This window comes from Schistocerca gregaria, chromosome 11 (genome assembly GCF_023897955.1).
Source record: "Schistocerca gregaria isolate iqSchGreg1 chromosome 11, iqSchGreg1.2, whole genome shotgun sequence".
In the NCBI taxonomy this organism is placed as follows: Eukaryota; Metazoa; Arthropoda; class Insecta; order Orthoptera; family Acrididae; genus Schistocerca; species Schistocerca gregaria.
Genome location: NC_064930.1, coordinates 93868663 through 93895737, shown reverse-complemented (window position 1 = coordinate 93895737; position 27075 = coordinate 93868663). Strand labels below are relative to the sequence as shown.

General features: G+C 42.2%; 1 protein-coding gene across 1 annotated transcript in view; it reads right to left on the bottom strand.

Annotated features, from left to right (window-relative positions):
• The window catches only part of LOC126295042 (eukaryotic translation initiation factor 4 gamma 1-like), a 373399-nt gene that overhangs the window by 52499 nt on the left and 293825 nt on the right, over positions 1-27075 (bottom strand). Inside the window, exons 20-23 of the mRNA XM_049987292.1 lie at positions 11887-12109; positions 9051-9195; positions 2560-2776; positions 400-545 (exon numbers count right to left, since the gene is read on the bottom strand). Of these exons, the coding sequence (XP_049843249.1) occupies positions 400-545; positions 2560-2776; positions 9051-9195; positions 11887-12109 (731 nt within the window). The remainder of the gene's footprint in view (positions 1-399; positions 546-2559; positions 2777-9050; positions 9196-11886; positions 12110-27075) is intronic.

Genomic DNA, 27075 nt, shown 5'->3' with positions numbered 1-27075 from the left:
AAAAAAATTGCAACTAAAAATTGAAAATAGAATACACTTTACTTTTTACAATATGTAAAACACTTACAAAACTATGTAAACTTTATAACAAGCAGAAATTAACAGAAAACCACATACACTGAAACAAAACAAAGAAACACGTTTACTCAAAGAAACAACTTGTCAAATGAATTTCAGAGCATGCCAACACAAAATGTAAGAAAAACAATTGCATTTCTTTTCAATAAAAGAGGATGACTATAAAAGTTGGCATACCATGAATGAAATATCCTTTTGCAAAAAGGTGATAACCTTTGATCCCTTTCGTGGCGCAATGGGAGAGAAGAAACGAATTATTGCCACTTCTGCATCCAAGAGCTTAACTGTAAACTGCAATTACAGCATTAGAAGGTTACTCACTCTGTTCACTTTGTCTTTCAGTACAAAGTTCAGAACATCAGGACGTATCTCTGGCTTCTTCTTTGCTTCTGTTGTATCTTTGAGCTTAATGAGGAAGTCTCTCTCATATTTCTTTTTACCGTCAGGATTGAATGGGCTCCATTGATCTAGAATAAAAAATGTAACATTCACTCTGAATCCGGCAATTAGATAAATACACACAGTAACTAAAGAAACTATCACATAAAAGCTTTTGTATAACCACAAACATGCTGGTCACTATTCCTTATAAGACAAAAAACACGTCCCAAGGTAATTTATTTGTGGAGACAGAATTAGACATAGTTGTTTCCCAATGTCACAAATAGTGTTCAATTTCATAAACATAGGGCTATGAACAAAACTATAAATCCAGAGAGATAAATTTTTGCTGCACTTGCCTCCGGAGGCGGCTCTGTTATCTAAGGCTTTTGTTAACAGCTGCTCTATGAAATGATCTGCAGCTTACATAATAAGTAAGTGGTCATTGTAATGTGCCTGGTTCAGTTTAATTTTAGTCGGCTGTCGTTTGAAGATTAATCTAGTAAAATAGTGAACTGCCAAACAAAATTCTGTCCAGTGTTTCTTCTTTTCATAAATAGTATTTAACCCTTCAGCTATTTATTGCCAGTACAGAAGATCCACCTGTCACTGATCCTCACAATTTGAATAATGGTCTGAAGATATTTCTGCCCATATTTACTGTTAACTGTACTCTTTTATACGTATTTCAGGTCACAGCTAGCATAGAAACTAAGTCCTGATTATGTCTCATTTCAAACCTGCACAGAAGTAAAGGAGGACATCGAAATCTAATCAATAAAAATGATTATTTTTCACCTTCTGTGCATTCCTATACCATTTGTCTGATTAAGTCGAATTAGGGCACACCATAGATTTTTAATTAGTACCACCACTCCACCATCCCTCCAGGGGTGAGACACAGAAGATGTACAAATATTTCATAACACGTATCATCATCATCATCATCATCAACATTTAATCCATAGTTTTGGGTATGCAGGCTCTCAGGTGAAAGTCCTGGTGTGCTATCCCTACAATGTGGCAGTAGGTGTGGAAAGACTGACATTTGGGAATGTCAAACAACTGAAATAATTTCAGCCAAACTTGGCTGCTTCAAGGCCACCCAACGAAGCATCGCCAGTGCAAACAAAGGCTACTGTCAGCCAACTAGAACCACCAAAAACTTCAGTAGTCTTAATACTGAAATCAAATCTGGCCCCTACAAAAAGTAATCTGACTATGTAAAAAACCTTGCTTGGCAGTTCCATTAACTACATCCTCCCCCGGTTTGAACTCAACAGTAGAAACTGCTTTATACACGGGCAGACGAGATCGTCTCATTCTTCTCCTATAACGAGGCATCTCTGAGCCATTCAATGCAGTTGCCTGTGCAGCAGCCGCGCGACGAATGACTGTCTTACCGGAAACACCACTTATATAGCGCGCGCTTATCGCACTTCCGGTGTACCGCAATTGAGCGGCCAGTGCTAAGTAAATCTAGAGCACTGGCCTGGGGAGGGGCCCCCACTGTGCACGCACACACGCACACCAACCATATAGGAAATAAAAAGTTTCATTGACAGTCCCAGTAGTATTACAGCAGGGTGCAGAGCTGGTGTGTGCCAAGCACACCTCAGGAGCACCTGAAGAAACCTTTACTACCCATAGTATGAAGTGCAAATTGTGTTGCTCAAGGCAATGACTGAGTGAGACAGTAGTTCCATGAGCACATTTTACAGCCAAAGATTACACCACAAAGCTGAATCCCATAGATACATTAAACGTCCTCTCTTAAGTTGTACAGGGTAAAACAGCAGAGAACCAGACTGTTCCCCGAGGGTTCAGATGAAAGTGCTGGGAGAGATTTTCTACATACACATATGAAATACGTGAAAAAGTGTGTGCAAAATGTGTAACATCTCCCTCTTCGCACGTGTGTGTGTGTGTGTGTGTGTGTGTGTGGGGGGGGGGGGGGGGCACTAATACGGTAACTCTCAAACCTCAGCAACGAGGAATTCCAGTATTTATCATCAATGTGAATTCTGGAAAACAGGTTCATCAGTGGTTTGAGCATGACAAACTTTTGTCTTGTTTGTGTTTAACTGCTGAATCATGTACCTTCTCTGTACATCTGCTTGGGCACAGGCAGAACAGGCTTGGGTGGAATATTCTCTATGATCTCATCTTCCTTCTTCTCCTTGAGTGCTGCTGCAGACACCTTCGCATTCGCTTCGTTCCGTGCAGCGACTAGTTTCTGCTCCTTCTCCTTTTCACCCTCCACCTCCTCTTCTCCTTTCTCTTTCTCCTTTTCTTGGTCTTTTTCCTTCTCGTTCTCCTGTAAAGAAAGGAAGACAGTGAAACCTTTTAATGTATGATAATGGAAAAATGCAATTGATCTTGCCATCTGTGGGGTGGCTTGCTTGACTGCGATCACAAAGGAGGGGTATCTTAAGGTGCCGGACAAACAGGGTTCCTGAAGAGGGGCCTTTTAACACAAACCAAAATAGCCCTGCTGTGTAGTACTGTGAACAGCTAAAAAGCAATGGGATACTACAGACTTGGTTTCCCCAGAGCATTTAGCTCCACTACGATTGCATCCTCTCGGGCAAAATATTCTGGAGCTAAGATAGACACCCATTCAGAGATCCAGGCAGGAACTACTGAGGAGGACATCAGGAGAAATAAAACTGGCATTCCACTGCTCGGAGTGTGGAATGTCAAAACTCTTAATTACATATGTTAAGTTAGAAAACGGGTAATGCAAGAGTTGGGTTAATAATGAAAACGAAAATAGGAATGCAGGTATTATGAACAGAATAGTCAACACATCGTATCTAAGATAGACTCAAAGTCCCACCTACCACAGTAGAACATGTTTATACACAAAGTAGCTCTCCAGATGAAGAAATTGAAGTGTACAATGAGGAAAGTTATTCAGATAATTAAGGGAGACAGAAATTTTAATAGTCATTTGAGACTGGAATTCGACTGTAGGGAAAGGAAGAGAAGGAAACGTAGTAGGTGAATAAGATCATAGCTAGAGCACTTTAAGAATCACAAAAGAAGGTTGTATACGTGGAAGAGGCCTGGAGCCATTGGAAGGTTTCAGATATGATTTATATAATGGTAAGACAGATTTTGGAAGCCGGTCTTACATTCAGTTACCTTACTTGTCTTTGCTATAAGACTTTTCAGCGGCAGATGTGGATTAGGACCACAGTTTACTGGTCACTAAATGTATGCTGAAACTAAAGAAATTGCAAAAAAAAAAAATAGGAAATTAAGGAGATGGGACCTGGATAAGTTGAAAGAACAAGTGGTTGAGAGTTTCAGAGGAAGCATTACAAAAGAACTGACTACGAAAGGGGGAAGGTATAATGTAGACCAATGGGTAGCTTTGAGAGGTGAAACTGAAGGCAGCATAGGATTGAATAGGTAAAAAGACAAGGCCTAGTAGATATCCTTTGATAACACAAGGGATTTAAGTTAACTGATAAAAGGAGGAAAACTACAAATGCAAATGATTGAACAACAAATTCAAGAATTTAGAAACGTATTTCATTAGCAGGAAAATAGATACTGACCAAAGGAAAATTAAAGGGCTTTTGGAGAGAGAGAGAGAGAGAGAGAGAGAGAGAGAGAGAGAGAGAAGCAGCTGTACAAATATCAAAAACTTAGTGGGGAAATCAGTACTATGGGTAGAAGGGAACGCTGAAAGGTAAAATGAGTATACAGAAATATCATAGAAAGGGAAGAAGATGTAAATGAAGAGGTGGGAGATGATCTACTGTGAAGAGGAGTTGACAGAGCACTCGAAAACAAGTTCAAAGAAGGCCCCTGGTGTAGATTATGTTACACCAGAACTACTTATAGCGTTGGGAGAGTCAGCCAGGATAAAACTCTTCCCTCTCACGTGCAATGTGTACGAGACAGGTGAAATATCATCAGACTTCGTTAATTGCTGGAAAAGGGGGGGAAGGCGCGTGCACGCACGCACGCACGCACACACACACACCTTACAGAAGAATGAAAAAATGGTATAAGCTGACATCAGGGAACATCAGTTTGGATACCAGAAAAATGTAGATACACACAAGGCAATACTGACCCTATGGCTTATCTTAGAAGATTGTTAAGGAAATACAAACCTGCACTTATAGCATTTGTAGACTCAGAGAAAGCCTTTGACGATGTTCACAGGAATACTCTGTTGAGTGTAGTACCCGTGAACAATAAAGTGAAAGGCTATTTACGGAGTTGAAAGCCATGGAAGATATGCAGTGGCTGAGAAGGGGGGTTAGGGAGGGATGCAGCTTATCCCCAATGTTATTCAATCATTATATTGAAGAAGCAGTGAAAATAAGTTGAAGAAAGCTTTCAAGTCTCTTCAAAGTATAGGGAGAATAAACTTCAGAGGTCTCTCAGTGACAGCTTAATCCTGCCAGACTGCAAAGGACTTTGAAGAGCACTAACAGAATGGACAGTGTCTTGTAAGGAGGATACAAGACTACCATCAACAAAAGCAAATAAAGTCTAACAAGTCTACCTAAATGAGGCGATCGCGAAGAAATTACGAGTATGAAATGACATGAAGTAGTACATCAGTTTTGCTATTTGAGCAAAAAATAACATTATGGCAAAGGAAAAGAGAACACGAAATATGGATTTGCAATGGCAAATGAAAGTATTTCCTATGATGCAAATTCTGTAGACATTGATTATACACGTAACTGTTAGGAAGTCTATTCTGATGATATCTGTCTGGAGTGTAGCCACGTACAGAAATAGAACATGGACAATAAACAGTTTAAGCAACAAGAGAATAGCTTTGATGCTACAAACGATTACTGAACAGAACTCTGAATCAAAATTTACGGCACAACCAGACTAGAAGAAACTACTAATTGCTGGGATACATTATCGGACAACATTTTTCAGCACCAGCTTAATAACAGGTGGTGTGGGGGTGCAAAAATTGAAGGAGGAGGCTAAGAGAGGGATATAGTAAGCAGATTCGGAAGCTGTCAGTGTCTGTTATTCAGACTCTAAGAGACTTGCACATCAGAGAGTAACATGGAAAGCTACGTCAAACCAGTCTTTGGACTGAACAGAGGAAGGAGGAGGAGGAGGAGGAGGACTGAAAACCAAATGTGTACTGCACATGTAACTTTTGAATAATTTCATCACAGTTTTAGTCCACAGTTGTCTCCCATAGGTACTAGTGTCGTGCAGTGCAGCCACCATCACATTACTATAATTTGAAGATCCCAGTGTACATCCACTGTAAACAACAGCACCAACACAGCCAAGTTTACCAACCCACCACAAAAAGCTCTTTACTTAAGGTAATACAGCACAGATGAAATTAGTGTTAACAGTCAAAATACTACTGTATGAGCTGCAACAATACAGCCTCTACTGAAGCCACAAATGAAGTTTATGCCTGTGTCAAATTGAAATGTTTTGCCCAATGACAAACAGTATTATAGCAGCAGAGGAATGTCATGTTCACAGTTTACTTAAGGTTATGCTGAAATTCATACATTTCCAATGCAGGCAGAGACATTGTCTGCTCATTTATGACAAATGATCTATTTTGCGTAAGGTTTGGATGTGTACTGGGAACATTTTGTAGATGCAGGTGTAGGTGTAGAATGAGCCAGACAAGGTTAGATGACCAAGTTTTACAGACCGTGAGAAAATTTATTCCTTGTGCGGGCTATAGCACATTGTGCACAGGCCCGTTTGGTAGGCTAACATCAGTAAACGAGGGGGCTGAGAAGTGAGCACTTTACTAATGTATATCATTTCAGAAGTAGATCTACAATGGAATTAGGAAGTAAATCTTAGCTAGGCAGGCGCCACTGCAGGAGAGCTTACCATTCAGCCAACATTCCTTAACAGTATTCCTCATCCACCCATTACACTCACTGATGCACTCTTTGCAAGTGCAAATGATTGTTGCTTTAGTGACAGTCTCACTCAGTATGTAGGCCATAATGATTACTCCTTAACAATGTAAGGATATACTTTTAACCGCAAATTGGAGATTATGAACTGTCTGGGAAACCTGCAGCCAATGACTACAAAACACTTATTGACAGATTATACCAACCAGCACTCCTGGTGGACACTCAAGTTCTTTTTCTTTCATGGCCGACAGCTGTAATGCACCTCCTAGCATTTTAATACATTTGTATGCTCATCTTTTTATCTCTACTACCATGCACAAACAAGGCATTTAATGTCATTACCAAATATCTCTAAGTTCCACAGACTTACTTCAAATTTGTAGACGATATACTCTAATTAGTTGAAAAAGGCTCCTATCAAAGTACAAAAATGCAAATATATTCTGGTGTAGCCAGAAGCGTAAAGTTGAGTGCCAGCAGCCTCATGTGTCAGGGATGGTCCCTTAGGCTTAGAGGATCCCCACTCTTCCTGGAAGGAAGCAGGTTTCTACTAGTGACCTCCTCAGTAAGCAAATGCCACCTTGAGGCAGGAAACGAAAAATGAAAGACACTATCAGGCCTTGAAATCTAATACTGTTGGGGTAAAAAAAAAAGTTGGCCAGGGGAAGCCGAACGAGAGAAGACAAGAAGTCTGACACCTAAGGCAAAGTAATACCAGATAGGGGCCCATATAGTTGCCACCCATACAGTCCCATGATGGGAGCCCCCTGGGAGAACTACACTTTAACTGTAACCTCACCAACTGACCAGTTGGCACAGGTGACTAGTACAAAAATTAGCCAACTCTTCTGTAACTCACCTCAAGACTGCATAGCTGAAGTCAGCTGCCACAGAGAAAGAGTAAAAATATAACTTCCACCATGCCGAGAGCACTCAAACACTGCATACCAATAGTAAGGTGATCTGTCTTCTCAATGCAAGACTGGAATAATTTAGGAGGGCATTCCAGACTAGTGGTAGCTCTTTGACAAGTTCACAATGTACAACTCAGTGAAGACAGAAACAATACGTCGTAAGTCAAAGAGGCACGAAGTAGGCTTCACTGGTGCAAAGGGTATCAAACATTTGTATGTTATTACTTATTCCCATACAAGTAATTCCAATCCGCACTAGTCCATCTGTGCACCACAGCAGCATCCTGAAATGCTGTAGTTTGAACAATGTCATGGTCATTAAGGAGCCACAATTAACTGAAAGGTGGAAACCAATATCGACAGAACCGCACGTGCTTGAGCAATGACAATTTCCCAGCAGCATTCTCCCTTTCACACAACCAGAAGTGGCCTACACTGCTTTGATGAACACAAAGACAACTTAACATCTGACCTGCCCCTACACTTGCATATTTATGTATCTTAATTCAATGGAGGCTTTTAGAACAATGGTTCATCACAAAAATTTGTGTAAGTAATAGTAATTCATGAACATGCAGAGCACCTCACTGCTCCAAAATAAATTCTCAAGCCAATATGATGTAAGGAATCTTACCATAGCCAAAATTAATAGTGCTCAATCACTTTTACTAAATGAGAGTGTCTCCCACCTCAGTAAACCAAACAACTTTTTCTCCCATCAATACTGGACTAGTAACACAAGGCAGAGAAGTAACCTCCTGGATATTTCTACCCAAGAGCAGCTCAGAATCTGTATGCAGTCAGTTGAGTAGCTCAGAAACTCCAGTCTGGCATGACATAATACAGGCTTCATCATGGCCGAGTTAATTCATTATGAGGCACTGGTAGGGGAACTATATTGCTTTTTACATTTGGTTACCTAGTGCCAGATACATTCTAATGAAATATCCCTTGTAAATTTTGAAAGCCCCGTTCTAAAAACATTGAGGTAGCAGAATATTTGGACAGATCCTACTTGTAGGCAATATTCAAGTATTTAAATACTAGCAAACACTGCAACCGTAAGTATCTGATGATCTCTCAGGAAAACTGATGTTATCCTGTTGCTTTCAGTCGCATGACATATGAGCTGCCAGTACATCCAGCTAGAAATTGAAAATGAACTTATATTTTTTTATGCTTACATGTAACAGCACTGGTTAAAAATAAAGCTAACTGCACCCTAAAGGCTAGTTTAAACCATCCAGAGATTTACCAACCTCTCCTGCTGCAGGTGGTATGCTCTTGTTACCTCATTTTAACAATTCCAGCTTGTTTTAAGGGGGACCCATATTACCCTGTAGATTCCAATCCACAATGCAAAAGTGACAAAATTATCACTGCCTGAAAAAATTTATGGAAAAAATCCAGTAGAAATAAAAGAATTAAGGCCCCAATCTTTATACGGAAAGTTCGACAATGAACTGTATTTGCTTATAAGCTAAATTCCATAGCCACACAAACACACTATCGATCTGCCCTTGGTAATGATACTAATAACACTTTCAAACAATTATTCTAATTTCACACAGCTGTGGGTCCTCAAAGAAGAATGATGCAATAGCATCCACCACTTATCTTAAATAATCTGCAGCATTCCCTACATATCAAACCTCTGCCAACTTGACCTTTCAAATAAATTTTAGTTAAGCACATTACTTGGCAACACCTAAGTGAAGATTCACAACAAAAACTCATTACTTTTCATCAAAAGCGAACTATCCTACATAGAAATCACACTCACCTTTACAGGGGGTTGTATTTCAGGAACCGGCGAAGCAGGTCGCGGTGCCGGTGATGCGGGCCTCGCTGGTGTTGACGAAGGGGCAGGTGAGGTAGACGGGGGTGGCTGCTTCTCTGCAGCCTGGACTGCTGGAGGTGTGCTCTCTCTGCCAAAGTCACGAACATACATTTAAATGTCCAATGTGCTGACATTTGATTACGAACACAGCTCAAAATTCCATCACAAATTATTTTTATTCACGTTGACATGTATGGGCCAAGACAATTACAAAAGTGGCGAAACTATCACCCAACACTAGTTATTTTATTAACCCAGTAGCACAGAGCGTCCACTACAGTGGGAACCTTTACTGGTCACTTCTCTATCATTTTCAATTAGCTCTGAGGCTGCAAATGCACAGAGTACTTTGCACGAGACACTTCTTCCTTATAATGTGCCCTGCATGCATTATCAGCCTCATGGATGCTCAAAACTCCAGAGAAATAGCCATAAAAATATTTCCACTGCAGTGGACATCATATATCTTGCCACAGGGAAAAGTGGTTTTGACACTGTCACCTGAGAACATTCTAATTTAACATGTTTTACGAAATATTTATGGCAGCAACTAGTGAAAATGTGTAATATCCACAAGATTTCTTTGAGTCCCCTAACTTCAAAAAAGTATTACAGTTCAGCACCAAAAACCTTAAGACTAACAATGTCAACAAAAATGACAACTATAACAATATGCCGTATGCTCTCCTGATACATCGCACAGCACATCAAAGGGAAATGTTATTTTCTGGCCAGATATTGTTAAATAATCGAGTAAACTAGCCTTTTCGTGTTTAAGCACAGGTTGGAGGTCACACATTTAACTGACCAAAAGTAGAAATTGTGTTAAGCTAAAGGACAACCACACCACAACATTTATTATAATCCAAAAGAATCTTTTTTAGTATCCTTCCTAATGAGTGCCGTTTCAAATGTCCAGTAAAATTAATTTCTGGTGATTGAAGTTATTTTGTCTGCTACATGGTTACACCAAAGTTCCTAAAAAATATCCTGCAGTTAAAACAGACTACTGCAACAGCCGTCAGCATAGGGGCTTGTCACGTACTTTTCCACCCTGGCAAGCTAAAGTAGCTGACCTGGAGGATATAGTACGAATTGCTTTCCCAACAATAATTTTGAACTCTGCTACCGTCAAGCAGAATTCCAATGGGTTTGTTGGGTCACTATACAAACAAGACAACAAAATAAATGAAAATGTAATGAAGCATAAAACTCCCACTTCAAAATTCTTGGCACTCAAATGCTTCAGTTACACCTGAGTTCCTTAATTCAGTGATTAAATAAAAATTTTGCATAGATCTTACCAAAGTCAACTACCAGAGTTAACAAGAACCAAGAATGGCAAAGGGTATAATCCTTACCCCACTCATTGATAAACACCACCTTCCTCTAAACAGAGCTTTCAAACTGTTTATGGAAGGGCTCTAGCACACAATGGAGACAGCAAAAGATAGTGCTAATGCACAACAGTGTATTAAGATAGAGCACACATTTTCCTGGAACTATATATGGAAAAATCAATGTGCCCCATTCAAAAATACAGATTACATGATGAAATTGTTATTGAAGTGACAGTTAGCACTTTCTTCTGCTGAACCCTTGAAGTAGAGAAGAGTGGAGAATGGCAAGGCAATTTAACAGCCTACAAGAGATACAAGATAAATTTAATTTCAGGCCATATCTTACCAAGCATAATCTAAGCAGTTGATGGAGTAATACCATATGCACCAAACACAGCAGTAGTTTTACAGCAGTGTGCTAAAAAGCAAAGGTGCTAAATTTTTTATTCTGTTATCAAAATTGGCTGAGGTACTGGACTTCCTGCATAGTAATCTGTCAACTGTCATGCTTCCCGTTACAGGGATATGAACTGTAACATGTGACATGATGGTGTTAAACTTAACTCTCAGTACATGAACTACAGTGTGATGCAATTGAGTTTCCAACTGCCCACACAAGTAACACCCTCTTCAGCACAATGCCAGGCCACACATGAACCTCTTCAGCACAATGCCAGGCCACACATGAACACCGACTTCTGCAACAATCCGGGCTCATTGTCAATCAATCATCCTTCCAACATTTCCACCCAACTTGAACCCCATCCAATTTTCATCTGTTTCCAGAATTCCACTTTACAGTGCAAGCAGAAGTGAAGTTGTGGCCCTGTCAATGAAGTCAAATGTTCTACAATGATGTTATCAACAAACTGTTCACTCTTTGAGGAATGTGTGTCGCCAGCGTGAGTTGAGAAATAAATATGCAGATGAGAGCAGTAAGATAGTTTGATTTAATAAGCTTTAGGACTTTTCACATAAAGGAGGCATTAATTTTCAGCATGCCCTTGTTAATACAATTTCTGTATCATTATGCAGCATATCCCTAAGTTGAAATCATTTCATGAATATGCAACTGGATAGTGCAATGCGGTCTGACAAGTTTCATCACAATTTGCGGGTGTGTGTGAGGAGGGGGGGGGGGGGTCCGAGCTTAAAGCACACACAGAATGAGTGACACTACACAGTATGTGTAATCACAAGGCTTCAATATCACAAGAGATCTATTTATGAGCCAAGTGTACCTTGAACTATGCCACAATATCATAAAAATAGAGTTTACATTTAAATTTTTTGAACTATGTGGCTAATGCTGACAGTACAAGCCTCTGGGCTCAAAAACCATTTGTCCCTGCCTACAAGTACCACAAATAGGTGTAATTAAGAGAAGCAACCAACAGTGGTGCCAAATACTACAAAATCACAGCTGGGAGATTTCTCACCTGGCGGGGACATTTGCAGGAGGTGGTGGCTGGCTTGCCGGCTCTTCCACAGGCGTGGTGGCGTTCTCCACAACCGCTGCAGGCGCGGGGCTGGCTGCAGGGGCAGAGGGAGGAGCTTCCGAGAATGCATCCATGTCCGTACCCTCCTTCTCGGCACCCTTCTTGTTCTGTTCGCGCATCTTCTGGGTGCGCTTCGACTTCGAGCGAGACGACTGTTTACTACCTGTCGGCAAGAAGAAACAATTACTAATACCTGTTTCTGCTCTGGAATCCACTGATGTCCTTAACATGTTTCCCGAAATTAAAAACAGCAGACTGCAGTAGAACAACAGAACATAGGTGGAAGTCTCTTGTGGGCACAACTGGTTGTGTTTGTGCTAACAACTATACTGGAAGAACTGTGACAAAATGACTCAACACACACGAAGGAGGCATACACTGTATACATCACTTATGCAAATGGAGATCTGCATTTACAAAAGCAGACATTCTCACTCTTTAGTATCAAGTATCCAACTTCTCTCGTGTGCGCAAGTGTGTGTGCTTTCTGTAGAATTAATTTGTAATATAACTCCTCAAGGCAACAGACATTACTAGAAACATTTTGACCTTGCTCCCATTTCTTAAAATAAGAATTCCTTTGTTAATAAAATGTTGCAGTAAGACAAGCATCATTTGCAACTTTTATCTCTAGTTTTCTTTACTGGGCAAGTATAGATCGTGAGCATTTCACTGACCAAATCTTATCACGTTTCCTATTTTCTGAAATTGAGCCAATGTTTTACTTTAGGTGGTAAATGTGGAGGAATATTGAAAGCTGGTCACAAGTGCCTTTGATTTTATACTCAACATTACGCAGTGCCAGTGCGTACACTGTCACATTCAAATTTGTACTGAACAGATTCGTCTTGCTACTTAGCTGCAAGCTCTCCCTGGTCTCAAGGAAAGGGTCCAAATGTATCACTTCATTCTTTAATTGAAAAATTGTTACTGGCTTAGATTGCAAGTTAATATGACAATAAGGTAAATGTGATTAACATTTCAATTATCTCAACACCAGTTTACACGGGACACATACTATGTCCCTTACCAAAAATTTCATACAATTTATACACATACCGGTATATATTGGAAGACAATACTTGTTTCAAGAACAACAATGCCCCTGCAGTTCAAAGGGTGCACCAAAATACTGGCATTTTAAAAACAATTTCAGCTACTGAATGGAAAACCACTTCTCATAATATTTGTATGCAGCCATATATGCCAGAAGAGTTTTACGCTAGTGAAAACATTATTAAAAAATTAACGTTTATTCAATAATTTCCCAATAAGCAAATAGATTGTTGGTTTCAGTATAGAAAGTCAATTCGCCATGAAAAAGCCTTATTTGAACGAGATGCTTTACTGAGTTTAACAACAAATTATGGAGCCACTTTGAGAGTTTCATATGAAAAAAATTTCCACAGGTGAGAGAAGTTGTTTGTGGGACATAATATTCGAACTGGTCAGATGAAACCAGGGACTATTGAGCCTCAAACTATGGTGTTTAAGAGCACAGTAAAATTACCTCTGAACCATCTCTTGTCTCGCGGAGGTTGCGCGGTCCGACAATAACAGCGCCTCTCAGCGTCCATACCTAGCGCTCCTTTCTCTCTCGCGAGCTGTGACGCCACGGGGACCCCAGCCGAGCTGCTACTGTGCGCCTTCTCACTATATTAAGCCTAGCCCCGGCGGCTGTGGCGCCGCGCCACGGCAGCGTCGCAACTATCGCTGACGTCACCCCTCATCCGTGACGCCATACGTGACGTCACACGTCACCCCCATACGCCCGCTATTTCTTCTGCGGTTGTCTTTAAAATTCTAATGACACTGCTTTTTTTGTCTACACGCAATACGGTGTTAGAAATGACGTGGCTATGTGACGTAGTGATATATTGTGTATAAATAGCTTTGAAAGTCTGTATTAGGTTGTCTTGAACAGGTCTCCCCAAACCACACAACCAACGTATGGGCCGCCCTAGCTAGTGAGTTTTTGCATGTTTATGAGTATCAATGTTAGATTGCTTTAACGATACGTCGTCTGTTACTCTATCATACATTATGGGTAATAAACGTAGCTCGTGCTACGAATATTTGAGTCACAAGTTGTCTTTAAAAGTAATTTATTTACGCTGCAACAAAAGAATGTGAAATGTTTACACGGCATATTCTTCGTCAAACGGATGTTTATTCTGGGAAGTATCTACGAAATGCCAACGTTTAGAATGTTACGCGGTACAGAAATCTAGAAAATGCACGTAGAATGTTATTCTTTGAGTCACAGCTGGACAAGTCTACGTATTGTTCGAGCTGTGCTTACGTCGCTTTGGCGTCAAGAGCGAGCACTGCAAGCTGATATACACATTTGCAAGGTGGCACACCTGCCCAGGAACTGGCTACCGTTAACCCCCAATATCTTCCAGCAAGTTGGATAAGCGAGCTACGCAACACTTCCTCACGACAGAGCTTTCCACAACAGACTATACGGCGCCCTCTCATGGCAACGAGATTTTCATTGCCCCTTCCCGTACAGTCTCTCTCAAAATTACTTGCCAGGTATTTAACAATTTCCAGAAAAATTGTATCAAACCGCCAACGATTTCCATAATCAGAATCCTTCCATTACACTAGCAGCTTTCCTTCGATCCTTCACAGGACCCATGGAACAACCACAATGCGTTTAAGCTCTGCGATCGGAACTCCAGATTATCATTGAAACGCAGTAAAAACTAGACGGAATTTTACTCATTCTGTGCGATCTACCACAATATACGCGAAATACCATAGAAAAGAACTGCAAACCCGAAATTGCTTTTTCATCACCTGATCGAGGTAAGATTCCAGTATTAATAATGTGTTCACTTAGACGGAAATTTTGATTTTAATAAAAGTAAATTACGGAAAAAGGGTGATTACCAGTACATAAAAGCATCTCCGACGTGGGCCAAAGGCTCGTTGGCTGCCCAGTTACACGCTCAAGAAATGCTAACCTGAGGTGGTCATAACTAAATTGCCCTGTTTTCTTTTCAAAAATTGAAAGAATATTGGAAGCGGTATGCTATTGTCCTCCTCCGCCCTAAGAGCTGACTTTCTTGGGAGGAGGAGGAGCACCAATGGTTGACAACTGGAAGGCGGAACTTTCTTTTTTTCTCTCCCCAACACTGTTAGCGGTGAAAGATTACGGATTGAAAGTCGGACCCTGGAATATATACAGTCGTAATAAACACAGATGCCAAGCCATGAGATCACCTTTTGCAAAGCATAGTGAACCAGCTGGAAGTGGCATGGACAGATTCACTGGAAGTCCCCTGCAACCTCTACAGTCGTCTTTAATTGGTCAGTGGTGGCGGTGTAGGATTTTATGCACGCTCTCGATTACGTACCTTAAAGTCCAGGAATGACTGCAAATGGTCTAAGTAGGCGAACGTAACTTAGCCGTGTGTCGGCTCTCAACATATATCGCGCTGTAAAGATTGTTCTGAGTCCTTCCATTCCATCGTTAAATGATTCTTTCATATTTATCGTTATGCTGCGTAAGATTCTGTAGATTCCCTCTGGCCGCGTGTCCGGTCTTATCGATGTTAGAGTCGTTGTTTCCCGTTAGCCTTGTGTACGGGAATAAGATCTTTGGAGGGGATGGCGGGTTGCTTGCCTAGCTGTGACGAGTCAGTCGGTCGGTCGGTTTTTAAAATCGGGAATTAGAGAATGTCGTACGATGACACCGCCGCGTGGCGTGGTGGTGAAGAGTTGGCTGTTGTTCCGAGAAGCCGCGTGGTCCATCCAGGCGGTGCGAGACTAATTGACGGGACACGGCTGTAAGCTCTTGCTGTGAGCACCAGGGAGCCACGGCTGTGGTTCCGAGTCACTCCTTGGTAGGAGCGGCAACGGATGTCTTTAAGTTTTCCGTCTGGGGGCGGGAGTGATGGACTAGTAACTCGCCTAACCTGAGTGGTATTTCGCCGCCGTGGGGGCAGAGAAGACGAGGACTCCGGTTACAGAGCGCGTGGCTGCGAGACTGTGCCCAGTTGGGTACGGTGGCGACGTGAACGCGATCGGGTGTGAGGAACCCTTGCATCGAAGTCCACCTGCTGTTTCTCTGATAAACTGCAAGTTGGTTCAAGGTTTAGATGTTGATTGAAGAATTCTGGTTTGTGCAACCAGCGTCTTTTCTGCCTTGTGGCCTCCTGCGTTCGCGTTTCCTGCCCCTGTCGCCGACAGTTATCTTTTAGCTTCTTATTAGTACTGCCTGGGAGGGAGTGTATTTTTGGGCAGGGATTATGGTTCCTGATTTGATTCTTCCTCCTCCCCTGGCATCGCGTGAGGTCGATGTGATTGCTGAATTTGAGACGTTGTGGGTCTGTTAGTCCGCTTCTAGCCTGAGCAGACAACTGTGGCCGCCCTTACACCCGGTCGGTTAATTATTTCTATCCCACAGCATTTTGGTGGCAGGATATGGTATTAAAGTTGTTTGTTATTGTAAAATGTTAAATGGTTTTATTTTACTCTGTTTTTGGTCACTGTTTAAAAAGGTTTAGTTTGCCTTTCATTCATGGGTTTTTAAAATTACGTGGTTTTAAAATTGTTAGTTATTGTAAAAGGCGAATGACTATCTTTACTTTGTTTTAATCTACTTGACATCCTTTGAAAATGCTAGTTCTGTCTCCCTGTCAGCGAGCCCTTGTAATTTAATATCTTTTTGTGCCAAGGTTTAAAAGAAGTTGGCTCACTACATGTTTGGTGGCTGTTTTGAAATGGCACTAATGCCTACTAGCTTTTTGGATCTGTTCCTGGTCAAGTGATAAAAGAAATGACTTAATGGTTGAAGTAATCAGTAAAGAAATTGTAAATTGTAATTCGACAGTAACCAACTAATTTTGGCCCCGATTCCCAACTGAGGATTTTCCTTGATTAAGCGTAACACCCGTCTCAGTAACCATATCCTGTCAATCCACGCAAATGCAGCCCACACCATTATGGAGCCATCGCCAGCTGCTTAAGTCCATGGCTTCGTGGCGTCTGCGCCGCATACGATAACGCTATCACCAGCTGTTACCAACTGAAATCGGGACTCTTGTGACCGGGGCACAGTTTTCCCGTCTATCGTCATGAGCCCAGGAGAGGCGCTGCCGGCGATGTCACGCTGTTAGCGAAGGCACTCGCACCGGTCGTCTGCTACCACAGCCCAGCAACGTCAGATTTCGCCGCACTGTCCTAACGGATACGTTCGTCTTTTATCCCGCATTGCTTTCTGCGATTATTTCACGCGGTGTTGCTAGTCTGCACTGACAACTCTACGATACGCCGCTTCTCTGTCGTTAAGCGAAGGTCATCTGCCACTGCGTTGTCCGTGGTGAGAGGCTATGCCTGAAATTCGGTACTCTCGGTACACTTTAGACACTGGGTCTCTAAATACTGACTACCCCGTGCGTCTAGCTACAATTCGGCGTTCGAAGTCTTACTTCCCTTTGTTTGACCACGAAAGTCACCGAAGAACGAGTGAGAGCTCTTCAGGTGCGTGTGCGTGTGTAGGGGGGGCATATCGCTGTACAATGACCTATCGCCTCAATGGAACCTCGTTTGGTGCTCAATGGCATAAAATTAAGCTAATTTTTCCAGTATGACTTCCGAAGCGAAGAGGACAATTACCTCTGCAGCGATGGGATATTCAAACTGGGAATGTTTAACTGAACCAGATAAAGTACGGGACTACGATTACGAAATATGGTGTCTCATCTGGCCACGAACATTTACGTCTGCCCGCGACTTCCGTAAATCGTACAAGTCATACGAACTGATGGTTCCTGAGGAAACGAATCTTCGAAGTCTTCTATACTTCCAATCAGCTTTTGATCCGTCATTAATGAGTTCATCGTCAGGATGACACATGGGTGACAATCTGAGCAGTTCTCTTAGGTTGTTCGCAGATGATGCTGTAATTTACCGTCTAGTAAGGTCATCCGAAGACCAGTATCAGCTGCAAAGCGATTTAGAAAAGATTGCTGTATGGTGTGTCAGGTGGCAGTTGACGCTAAATAACGAAAAGTGTGAGATGATCCACATGAGTTCCAAAAGAAATCCGTTGGAATTCGATTACTCGATAAATAGTACAATTCTCGAGGCTGTCAATTCAACTAAGTACCTGGGTGTTAAAATTACGAACAACTTCAGTTGGAAGGACCACATAGATAATATTGTCGGGAAGGCGAGCCAAAGGTTGCGTTTCATTGGCAGGACACTTAGAAGATGCAACAAGTCCACTAAAGAGACAGCTTACACTACACTCGTTCGTCCTCTGTTAGAATATTGCTGCGCGGTGTGGGATCCTTACCAGGTGGGATTGACGGAGGACATCGAGAGGGTGCAAAGAAGGGCAGCTCGTTTTGTATTATCGCGTTATAGGGGAGAGAGTGTGGCAGATAGGGGAGAGAGTGTGGCAGATATGATACACGAGTTGGGATGGAAGTCATTACAGCATAGACGTTTTTCGTCGCGGCGAGACCTTTTTACGAAATTTCAGTCACCAACTTTCTCTTCCGAATGCGAAAATATTTTGTTGAGCCCGACCTACATAGGTAGGAATGATCATCAAAATAAAATAAGAGAAATCAGAGCTCGAACAGAAAGGTTTAGGTGTTCGATTTTCCCGCTCGCTGTTCGGGAGTGGAATAGTAGAGAGATAGTATGATTGTGGTTCGATGAACCCTCTGCCAAGCACTTAAATGTGAATTGCAGAGTAGTCATGTAGATGTAGGACGTTAAATACTTTCCGCGTACTGTCGACACAACTGTATCTCGCCAGACTTTGCCAATTCTGTTCATTGCAGACGTAATATTTTCGTGTACACGTTCAAACAATGGGATGTGGAAATTCTCTGTATACGTACTTAACGAAGCCAAAGCTGATACAGCAAACCACTTTTCAACGCAAAATTGTTTTCAGATACAGTATAAAATGTATTTATCATTTAAATTTCTAAGTGTGATTACAAATACGGACAGTAGCATGCGTAAAACAGCCCGTTTGATACGTTCGGGACTACCTTCAGACCAAGCAGTCACTGAAGTTCACCTATACGCACTACCACAATAATGGACATACGCACAATCCGATACCGATGAAAATCACTGCAGCTTACTGGCACGACTAACGCCCAATTCCAAATCTATTAGTATTTAACAGTAGAACAAACGAAGATTACCCATACAACGCGATGCGTTTATATTTAAATGAAGTCATCGCATTGAGCAGTTTCATACCTCATTTGTTTCAGATAAAACATTCAACCAAACGGTTTTCTTAAATAAAACCATTATACATCACGATGTGTAATTATTATACAGCATAACAAAGCCGAAATATGTAGTATACAATTGCGCTGTCTAAACTAGTCGAGAATGAGAAAAATCTGGAAAGTCTTATTAATACGAACGTTTTCTTTCCGAAATGTGTCATCACTAATGTTACGCACACAAGACAGTGTGCGTAGGCTACGTGCACCACGAATTCGTCGCTGCCCAACGCGTAGTAACAATCTGCCGGACAGCGCATTTTGTGCTCTTAAAGCAGCCACAAACCTGGCCTGCTTGGCTAATGGGTGCAACGAACTCTCGCCACGTCGTCTTTCGTCGGTTGCGTAACTGGAAGATCACAGTCCACAAATCTGTCAATGTAGCAGTTTCGAAAAAACACAACGTGCGGTACTCGCAAGCTTCAGTTGACAAGATACTTTCCTCGGTACCAAATGCGGAAAATGCTTAAAACATTAGTATCGTGAAGCCGAGATCGGGACAGTTTTCACTGCACATCGGATTCAGTACGTTATGGCTCCATTGTCAATGTAAACTATTAGTATAGAGATGAGATACTTGTTTCACATTTTACTAAGAAAGTTCAGAATGTTAAGGTTCGCTCACTGTAACACTCAGGACAGACTACTAAAGAACAGTTATCGAATTTAAGAGGTAAAAAACCACTGCCGGTATCAGGTACGGCAACGTATTGCAATACGGTGAGCCACATGGTTGCCACTAACGTACCCGCCTTTGTCCGGCACCGGCCCTGGGTTGTCTTGGCCATTACGGTTTTGACATGGTTAATGTAAAGAGTGACCTGATCACCTTGTCGCCACATGGTTCTCTCGCCCCCCCCCCCCCCAAAAAAAAATCTTCCCGGGGCGGAATGTGTGTACCAACTGCGTGCGTGTAGTGTTATTCGTGTGAAAGTGAGTGAAAATTCTCTAAATGTTGGCAAATCGTGTAAGTGGGAGGAATTTGGTGCGAGGCCGGTATTCTCCTAGTGGGCTGTGGGAAACCGCCTAAAAACCAGACCTAGGCTCGTCGGCTCAACTCACTCCCCACCGCGGAACGGCTCCAACATGCACGGCTATCCGGAATGGTAAATACCACGGGCGGATGCAACAGGAAATCAATAAGACCTGTCTGCATAATTTATGGAAAATTGTGTATTGTTTTTTTTTTTTTGCAAGGTTATAACTAGAAACGATAGCTCCTTAATAACTATTACGAATTCATCGTGTTATATAGCTTCGTTCGAACTTACGATTCTGTGCGGCAACTTGTCGATTTCCAAAACCTTGTCTATGTCGAGTCGCGCTTGGTAGTTTTGAAGTCGTGCACACAAAAGGCCACTTCAAATTATCTAGTCTGCTCCTGTGTTCCAGACATACTGTAAAACTATAGTGTTTAGTCTCCCACTAGTAAAATGAAGCCTAGTCGCCAGGCAGTGCACGTCGAAGCATCCGAACGTCAGAATAAGTCGAGTATCAATGCGATCGTACTGAACGGCAAGAAAGCTAACAGCACACCGTTACAAACAGACTGCAACTCACAGCTCCATGCCCAGCTGGAATTTACTAGGGAACGAACCCGAGACCTTGTAGAGAATGGCACAGCTGCCCAATAGAAGGGAAAAAGGCGAGGTAGGTTAGGGTAACGGCCTCGGCCTGCAAGACGGCGACCTTGGTCGGTTCGTTGCTCCTGCTACGCTGCGCTGGCTCCAACAGGTGGCAGCCGCCGTGCAAATCTCTCAGGACGTTGGATGTCTCCAGTTAATATTACACTCCGTATTATCTGTGTTCGGGTTGTCTAACAAAACCATCTTTCGAGCTATTCTCCGGATTATTCCTTGGTCTGGAACCCTTACAAAATTGTCCAAGGTGCTGCAGAAACAACAGCCAATTTTAAATAGCCCGCCATTGTTGCACATGGCTTTGTAGTGTGGATACGCGTGCAAGTGCATAGTGGCGCTCATAGCATTATCACTTGGTATGGGTCGTTCGTCGAACATTATTTTCGCAGTTGAAACATTTTTTGTATGCGATGAGTGTCGTACGAACGCAGCGCTTTTTTAGGCACCAACTTGACACCGATCGTTTTCATGAAATTACATACCAAAAGCCGATTATCAAATGCAGCAATTATTGTAGAGGGGTCAGCAAGGACATCAAGTTCTGTACACAGCTTCTGGAGATCACAGTACACTCACTGCAAATGATCGACTTTAAACCAAAATTTCTCAATTTCTTGCGAAGCAATTTTGATCGACAGGGCTATGTGAATACACAAAAAACTTAAGGAGCTGGGCGCCGACCAGTCATGAAATGCACGCGGAGTATGTACTGTGGCATGTCTATGCACGATTCAATTGGTCAGTACTTTGTAGATATTCATGCAAATGGCATTGCCATCCAACATCAGAGCGATAAGTCTTGTTACAAATGAAGGAAATACGTCCTAAGAATATCCCTTTGCAATCGTCGTGGTTCAACAGGACCGCCCACAAAGCCAGAATATCCATGACAGCTTTACGCAGCATATTTCCGGGCGTCTTGCTTTTTGATTTGATGACAAACTGGCCACCCTGTTCGCCCATTTATCGATTTGTGACTTCCTGAAATCAGAAGTGTAGGCTAAGAAGCAGTCAAGTAACGTTTACGCCGGAAATCGAAGTCATTAGCGACGCTTCGCGAGGTTATGGCGCGCGTGCCGAAACGGCATCGATTGCGAAGATGGATCAAAATACATCGATTACAACGAAGCATGTGATACGGGTATAATGCGCACCGTAAGGTAGCAAGCAGAGCACGTTGACCAAAACGAGAATGACTGGATCAAACTGCGTAGAAATCGCTAATACTAGTTTGCAGTTCTCTGGTACACATTGCAGAGGCTCTGGAGACTAAAAATTGAACAATTTACTCGCTCAGCGGAATTCCTGTTAAACATTAAAAACTAGGCGACAATAGACAGTGCTTTCTGCCGAGGGCACGCATTTAGCCCTTACCGACCACCGAAACGCGCGTATGCCAACCATCTTCAGTGTCAGACTATACAAGAGTAGTACTTTGCCCATCACCTTATAGAGCGTGGGACGCCACTGACTGCACTCGCTTAGTTCCCATACCTTTACCTTTTACCATCCAGCTACTTCCTCAAAACGAACGGAGACACACAGATTCTATCCAATCGAAACCACCCTGTTTGCTGAAAATCTAACTCGTGTCTGCTAATAACATAATCGCCAACTTGAGTGGAACATTTGACAGCATGGCGAAATGCTGATGGCAAATCTCACCTTCTAGCCTTCTGCATACAGTTGCGAATCAACAGAGAACGTAGGGCACCATCTTTCGTAGACAACGTAGTGGAAAAAGCACCTGCATAACGCAGGCTGCTACCGAGTGAGCATATTAATTTGAGGACTCTTCAGTGATACAGTGTCGTGTCAGGCCACACACATTTAATTAGGACCCTCATTTTATTTCTGCCATCCTAACGAAGTTTACCATAATTTTACTCCACGTGTTTACTGGGCTACAATCCGCCTTCCACTTCCACTCATGTAGATGAAACTTCATAATGTTGACATTTGACAATGTTACAAAAATAAACATCTCCCGTATACAGAACCGACACGGACTGACGAACACAGCTACTAAATATAAATAGTATGCTATTTTAAGGGGAGCACAAATGGCATATCCCACTAATGTTAAATTTGCTAGTTTCGAGACCCATTTTCTCAAGAACTACTACATGAGAACCCAATGAAACTTTATGTCTTGTGTACTTACACCTAATTTTTCTGTTTTGTTTTTTAGTTGCGTTTTTACTGGAGTTTCTGTGCATTTTACTGGAAATACACAAGCTACCATTCTAGAGATGCCATAGCGTAAGGTTATTATAAATTAACTGTAATAAAAAGTGTTCTATAGTTATTCAGGCAAGTGGTCATTTGAGAAAAACTTGCTTCAGAAATTTTAATTTATATAAAAATGGGAGTTTTAATTTGAACAATTGCCGAAACGAGGCAGTACGGTACTCATTATCTACACTTCAAACATCTTGCCACCTCAGACAATTTTCAGGCTCGATTATTCCAACTAGTCTTCGAGACCACCATGTTATGACAGCATATACACCAAGTTCCAATGTATAGTACCACAAATACAATTCTAGGTACTCTTGTCCACAATACATTGTTTACTGGCTCACTCAAATTGTTTTTACCTGCACGACATTTCTCCAATAGATCTGGATTTGCCAAATCTCTCTAAATGTAACACCAAGTGACGCGCTTTCGTTGGTAAACTTATCTAAACATCCATCCTATTCAGCGTTTTTATATTTACACCACTCACTCACCAAAATGAAAGGTGTGATACAGTCTGTCGCTTTATGTAAAAGATAGCCCAAATTAGCTTTTCCACAACATTTAGACTATTTTGTCGCTTCTGATGGCCTGACCATAGTTGATAGTAGTGTCCAACGAACTACTCAAAACAGTCTTGCTATCAGCAGTACTAACAGCTCCCGCTTCCTCAGTTATACCGAGAGTATCGCATGCACAAGTAACGGAGAGTCACAAATGTTATTCCTGGGCTACTAATTTAGGCAGCACAGTTTCCATTACAATTTAAATCGTGCCGAAGCCTTTAAGGACTTTACAGGTTTAAGATATTAATTTGTAACTGACGAATGTTTTATGAAAATCTAGAGTCCTATGCACCTAATTATACTCCCAGTATACCGAACTCAATAAATCTTACACCAACTTTACCAGATTTCTAACGCGTCTGCATAAAAACATTAAAAGTTCAACAAAATGGCCATTTATACTCCGCTTAACCCGAAACCAGAATGGGCAGCGTCCCCCGTGGCGAATAGCATCTTGCAGCCAGAGAGAGGAGCTTAAAGGCACATTTCACTCAAGAAATGTTACCTTCTCAATATTACTAACAAATGCATAAATTGTGAGAGTCCTGTTGCCATAACAATATCACTGTATCGGTTGTATATGTGGCTCAAGTGTTATCCCAACAGCGGAGACATCACTGCAGAGAGCGGATCTAAAACTAGTGATCAATATGCAGCAAAACTCAACGTTCACGAAATCTGTCAACTAATGTATTAACAGCGACTTTCGAGACGAATAATGTTGACAAGATAGACTTGGGCTAAGAAACAATTGTTAAAAAGGCACAGCCAGTGTTGTCTCCTGGTCTGAATTCCACATTAGCCTATCCTTAAGCACTAACTACCGACACGTATCTTCCGCACTTCTGTTTTCCCGTAACGTCATATATAATTTTCTGCGAAAAAACCCTATTTTTCACCCTCGGGTTAGGTTAGGTTAATCTCCGCTCAAGCGACGGCGTTATGCCACCCCACTGGGAGGGTCTGCATGCCCGCATGGCACCAGTGTACTGGTCAACGTCATGCCAACGTCACGGGTGCGTCAGCACTACCAAAAGACTTCCAGTTTTGCAGCGGCAGTGTGCGTGGTTACCTCGAATGCGTGTGTCCGCACTTTCCAACACTGCGGGAGTCGTAGCTGCGTGGCATGCGGGAGTACGAACGTGTTGCAATGATCAACACCTCACTTAACTCACCCCACTCTTTTTCCTGAGACATCCTGCAAGTGCCTATTAATATACACGGTGCTGTGGCTTTCAGCCAGAAGAAACTCAATATGACAGCTTTCTGCCGGGATCGCACCTCAGTAACGTTACGTGTATTGCCGCAGACTATCCGAACTATAATGCTCAAGAGGGAATATTCCACGGTGTCTCAACAAATTCTGCTTTTTTTTTCAAACGAAATTGCTACAATGAAGTGTTGCATTACTTACTGAACACCCGTCGTATATGAATCTAATAGGAATAGAATGAAGATCTGGACACGACAAGACTAGCTGGAGGATGGAAATATTCCAGTCGTGTGGCTGATTTCCTATGAAGGACGGAAGGCTAACGTTCAACACGAGAAAGGGACCCACCCCGACATTCAGTTTGAGGAAACAACGCTCCAGATGAATCCGGACGGGCAGAGGGATTTTAGTGTAGCTCCTCTGACGTGCCCACTGCAGCTTTTCGCCCGATTCCCGTGCACCAGACGCTACAACGTAACAACTTTCTACGGGTGTGTGGCCATGGAACAAAGCGACTAGTTTGGCCGAAGGCAGGCAACAGTGCACACGACGTCGGCACCAGCCACGGGACTACAGAATCTAGACCAATGTCCCAGCAGTATGGCAACAGTTTCTAGCGTTACAGTAAATGTACGTAAGTAGTTAGTGCAAGTGAACTATACTGCTGCGCGAAGTGGGAGACACATTTGCAGTTGCAGGAAATATCAGTAGTTAGGAAACACGAGTAACCCCCTACCTTAAGATTCCTCGTAGAACCGGGCATCTATGTGCAGAATAACTTCATTAGCTCCGTTTTAGGAAAGGTACTTTTTCACACACCTCACCTCAATGTTTGCTACATTGTGCATAACACTGAATGCAAACACTACGCCCGATGCGGCAGTTTTACAATGTGGACACCAACAATCAAAGCGATAATCTTACTTCCTTTCACCACTGTGGAGGATGTCGGAGAAAAAGTTTCGAATAGGGGTTTAGAACTTTGTTTTAAGTTTGCTGGAAGTCACTACAGGCTATGAAACTAGATGAATATAGTCTGCATTAATTTGCACGCTGTGAGTTACACTGTCTTAGGACGCATACACAGCTAAATGGAATACTTTGTCCTAGCGTGTTAACACTTAACATACGGCAACACCTCTTCTTTACCAGTCGATAACAGCCTTTAAAATTTTTGAATTCGGTTAGTTGTACTTTTAATTTCTTCCGTTTTATATAAGCGACAGGGTGGTGGTACAGCAATAGATTCACATTACGACTCTACGGTGTGACACCTGCAAGGTCCTGTGCCCAAATGGGAACGAAGTTATTTTGGGGCCACTGTTGAGTGTTCCTCGAAGTGTCTGTTAGCACCTCGAGGCCACTGGTTCAACCGAGCTCATGCGTCACGTAGTTGACATTTCAACGCTACACTATTATGAACATCCCAACCCCACGTACGGAGATACGAAAACGGAAATGGTGACACTGTTCGCGCTTCTTGTAACCTGTGAGCGAGCACCACAGGCAGTATTGGCATTCAAAATCTTACTGGAGTGCGGTAGCATCGCGCACAAACCAGTAAGTGCTCGCTTCGGCCACGTCTGCTGTACACGCGCACAGAACCGGGAGACTGCCTGACACAGGTACACAGCTGCCGTCTACTGGCCCTGGCGACATCGCAGCCAACGCCCTGACCGCAGGCCATGCAAACTTTCACTGCACGCCTGACGCAATGCACCGTCTACCCCACACCTCAACTCCTCTAGGCTCCTGGCAAATCATGCTTTACCTTCGGGAATATATTCCAAAAATATACTGTTAATCTTGTCCACTCCATTGGCAACCAAGGATTATCAGTTTTTGCACATTTTTTAATATCTCTTGGTTTCTCTTATTTTTCAATCCCTTCCTAATTACATTTTGCTCTACTATATTATCTTTCTCATTACCCAAGATCCACTTCCACACAATGCCTGTACCGTGTAGGCAACAAATTTTGAATTTCATCTCTTGGATCTAGGTCTTCCGTATGTTAGCACTGTACCTAAAAATTAAAATTCTGAACTTGTTCTAGCCTTGTTTTACATTATTTCTTATTGGGTGTTTCCCGCAAAAAAAAGTATACTGAAATATACACCTGACATGTGGAACAGCTCTAGACAAACTGTTTTCAGATTAGAAAGTCTGCAAACAGCACCGCCATTACATAATCTTGT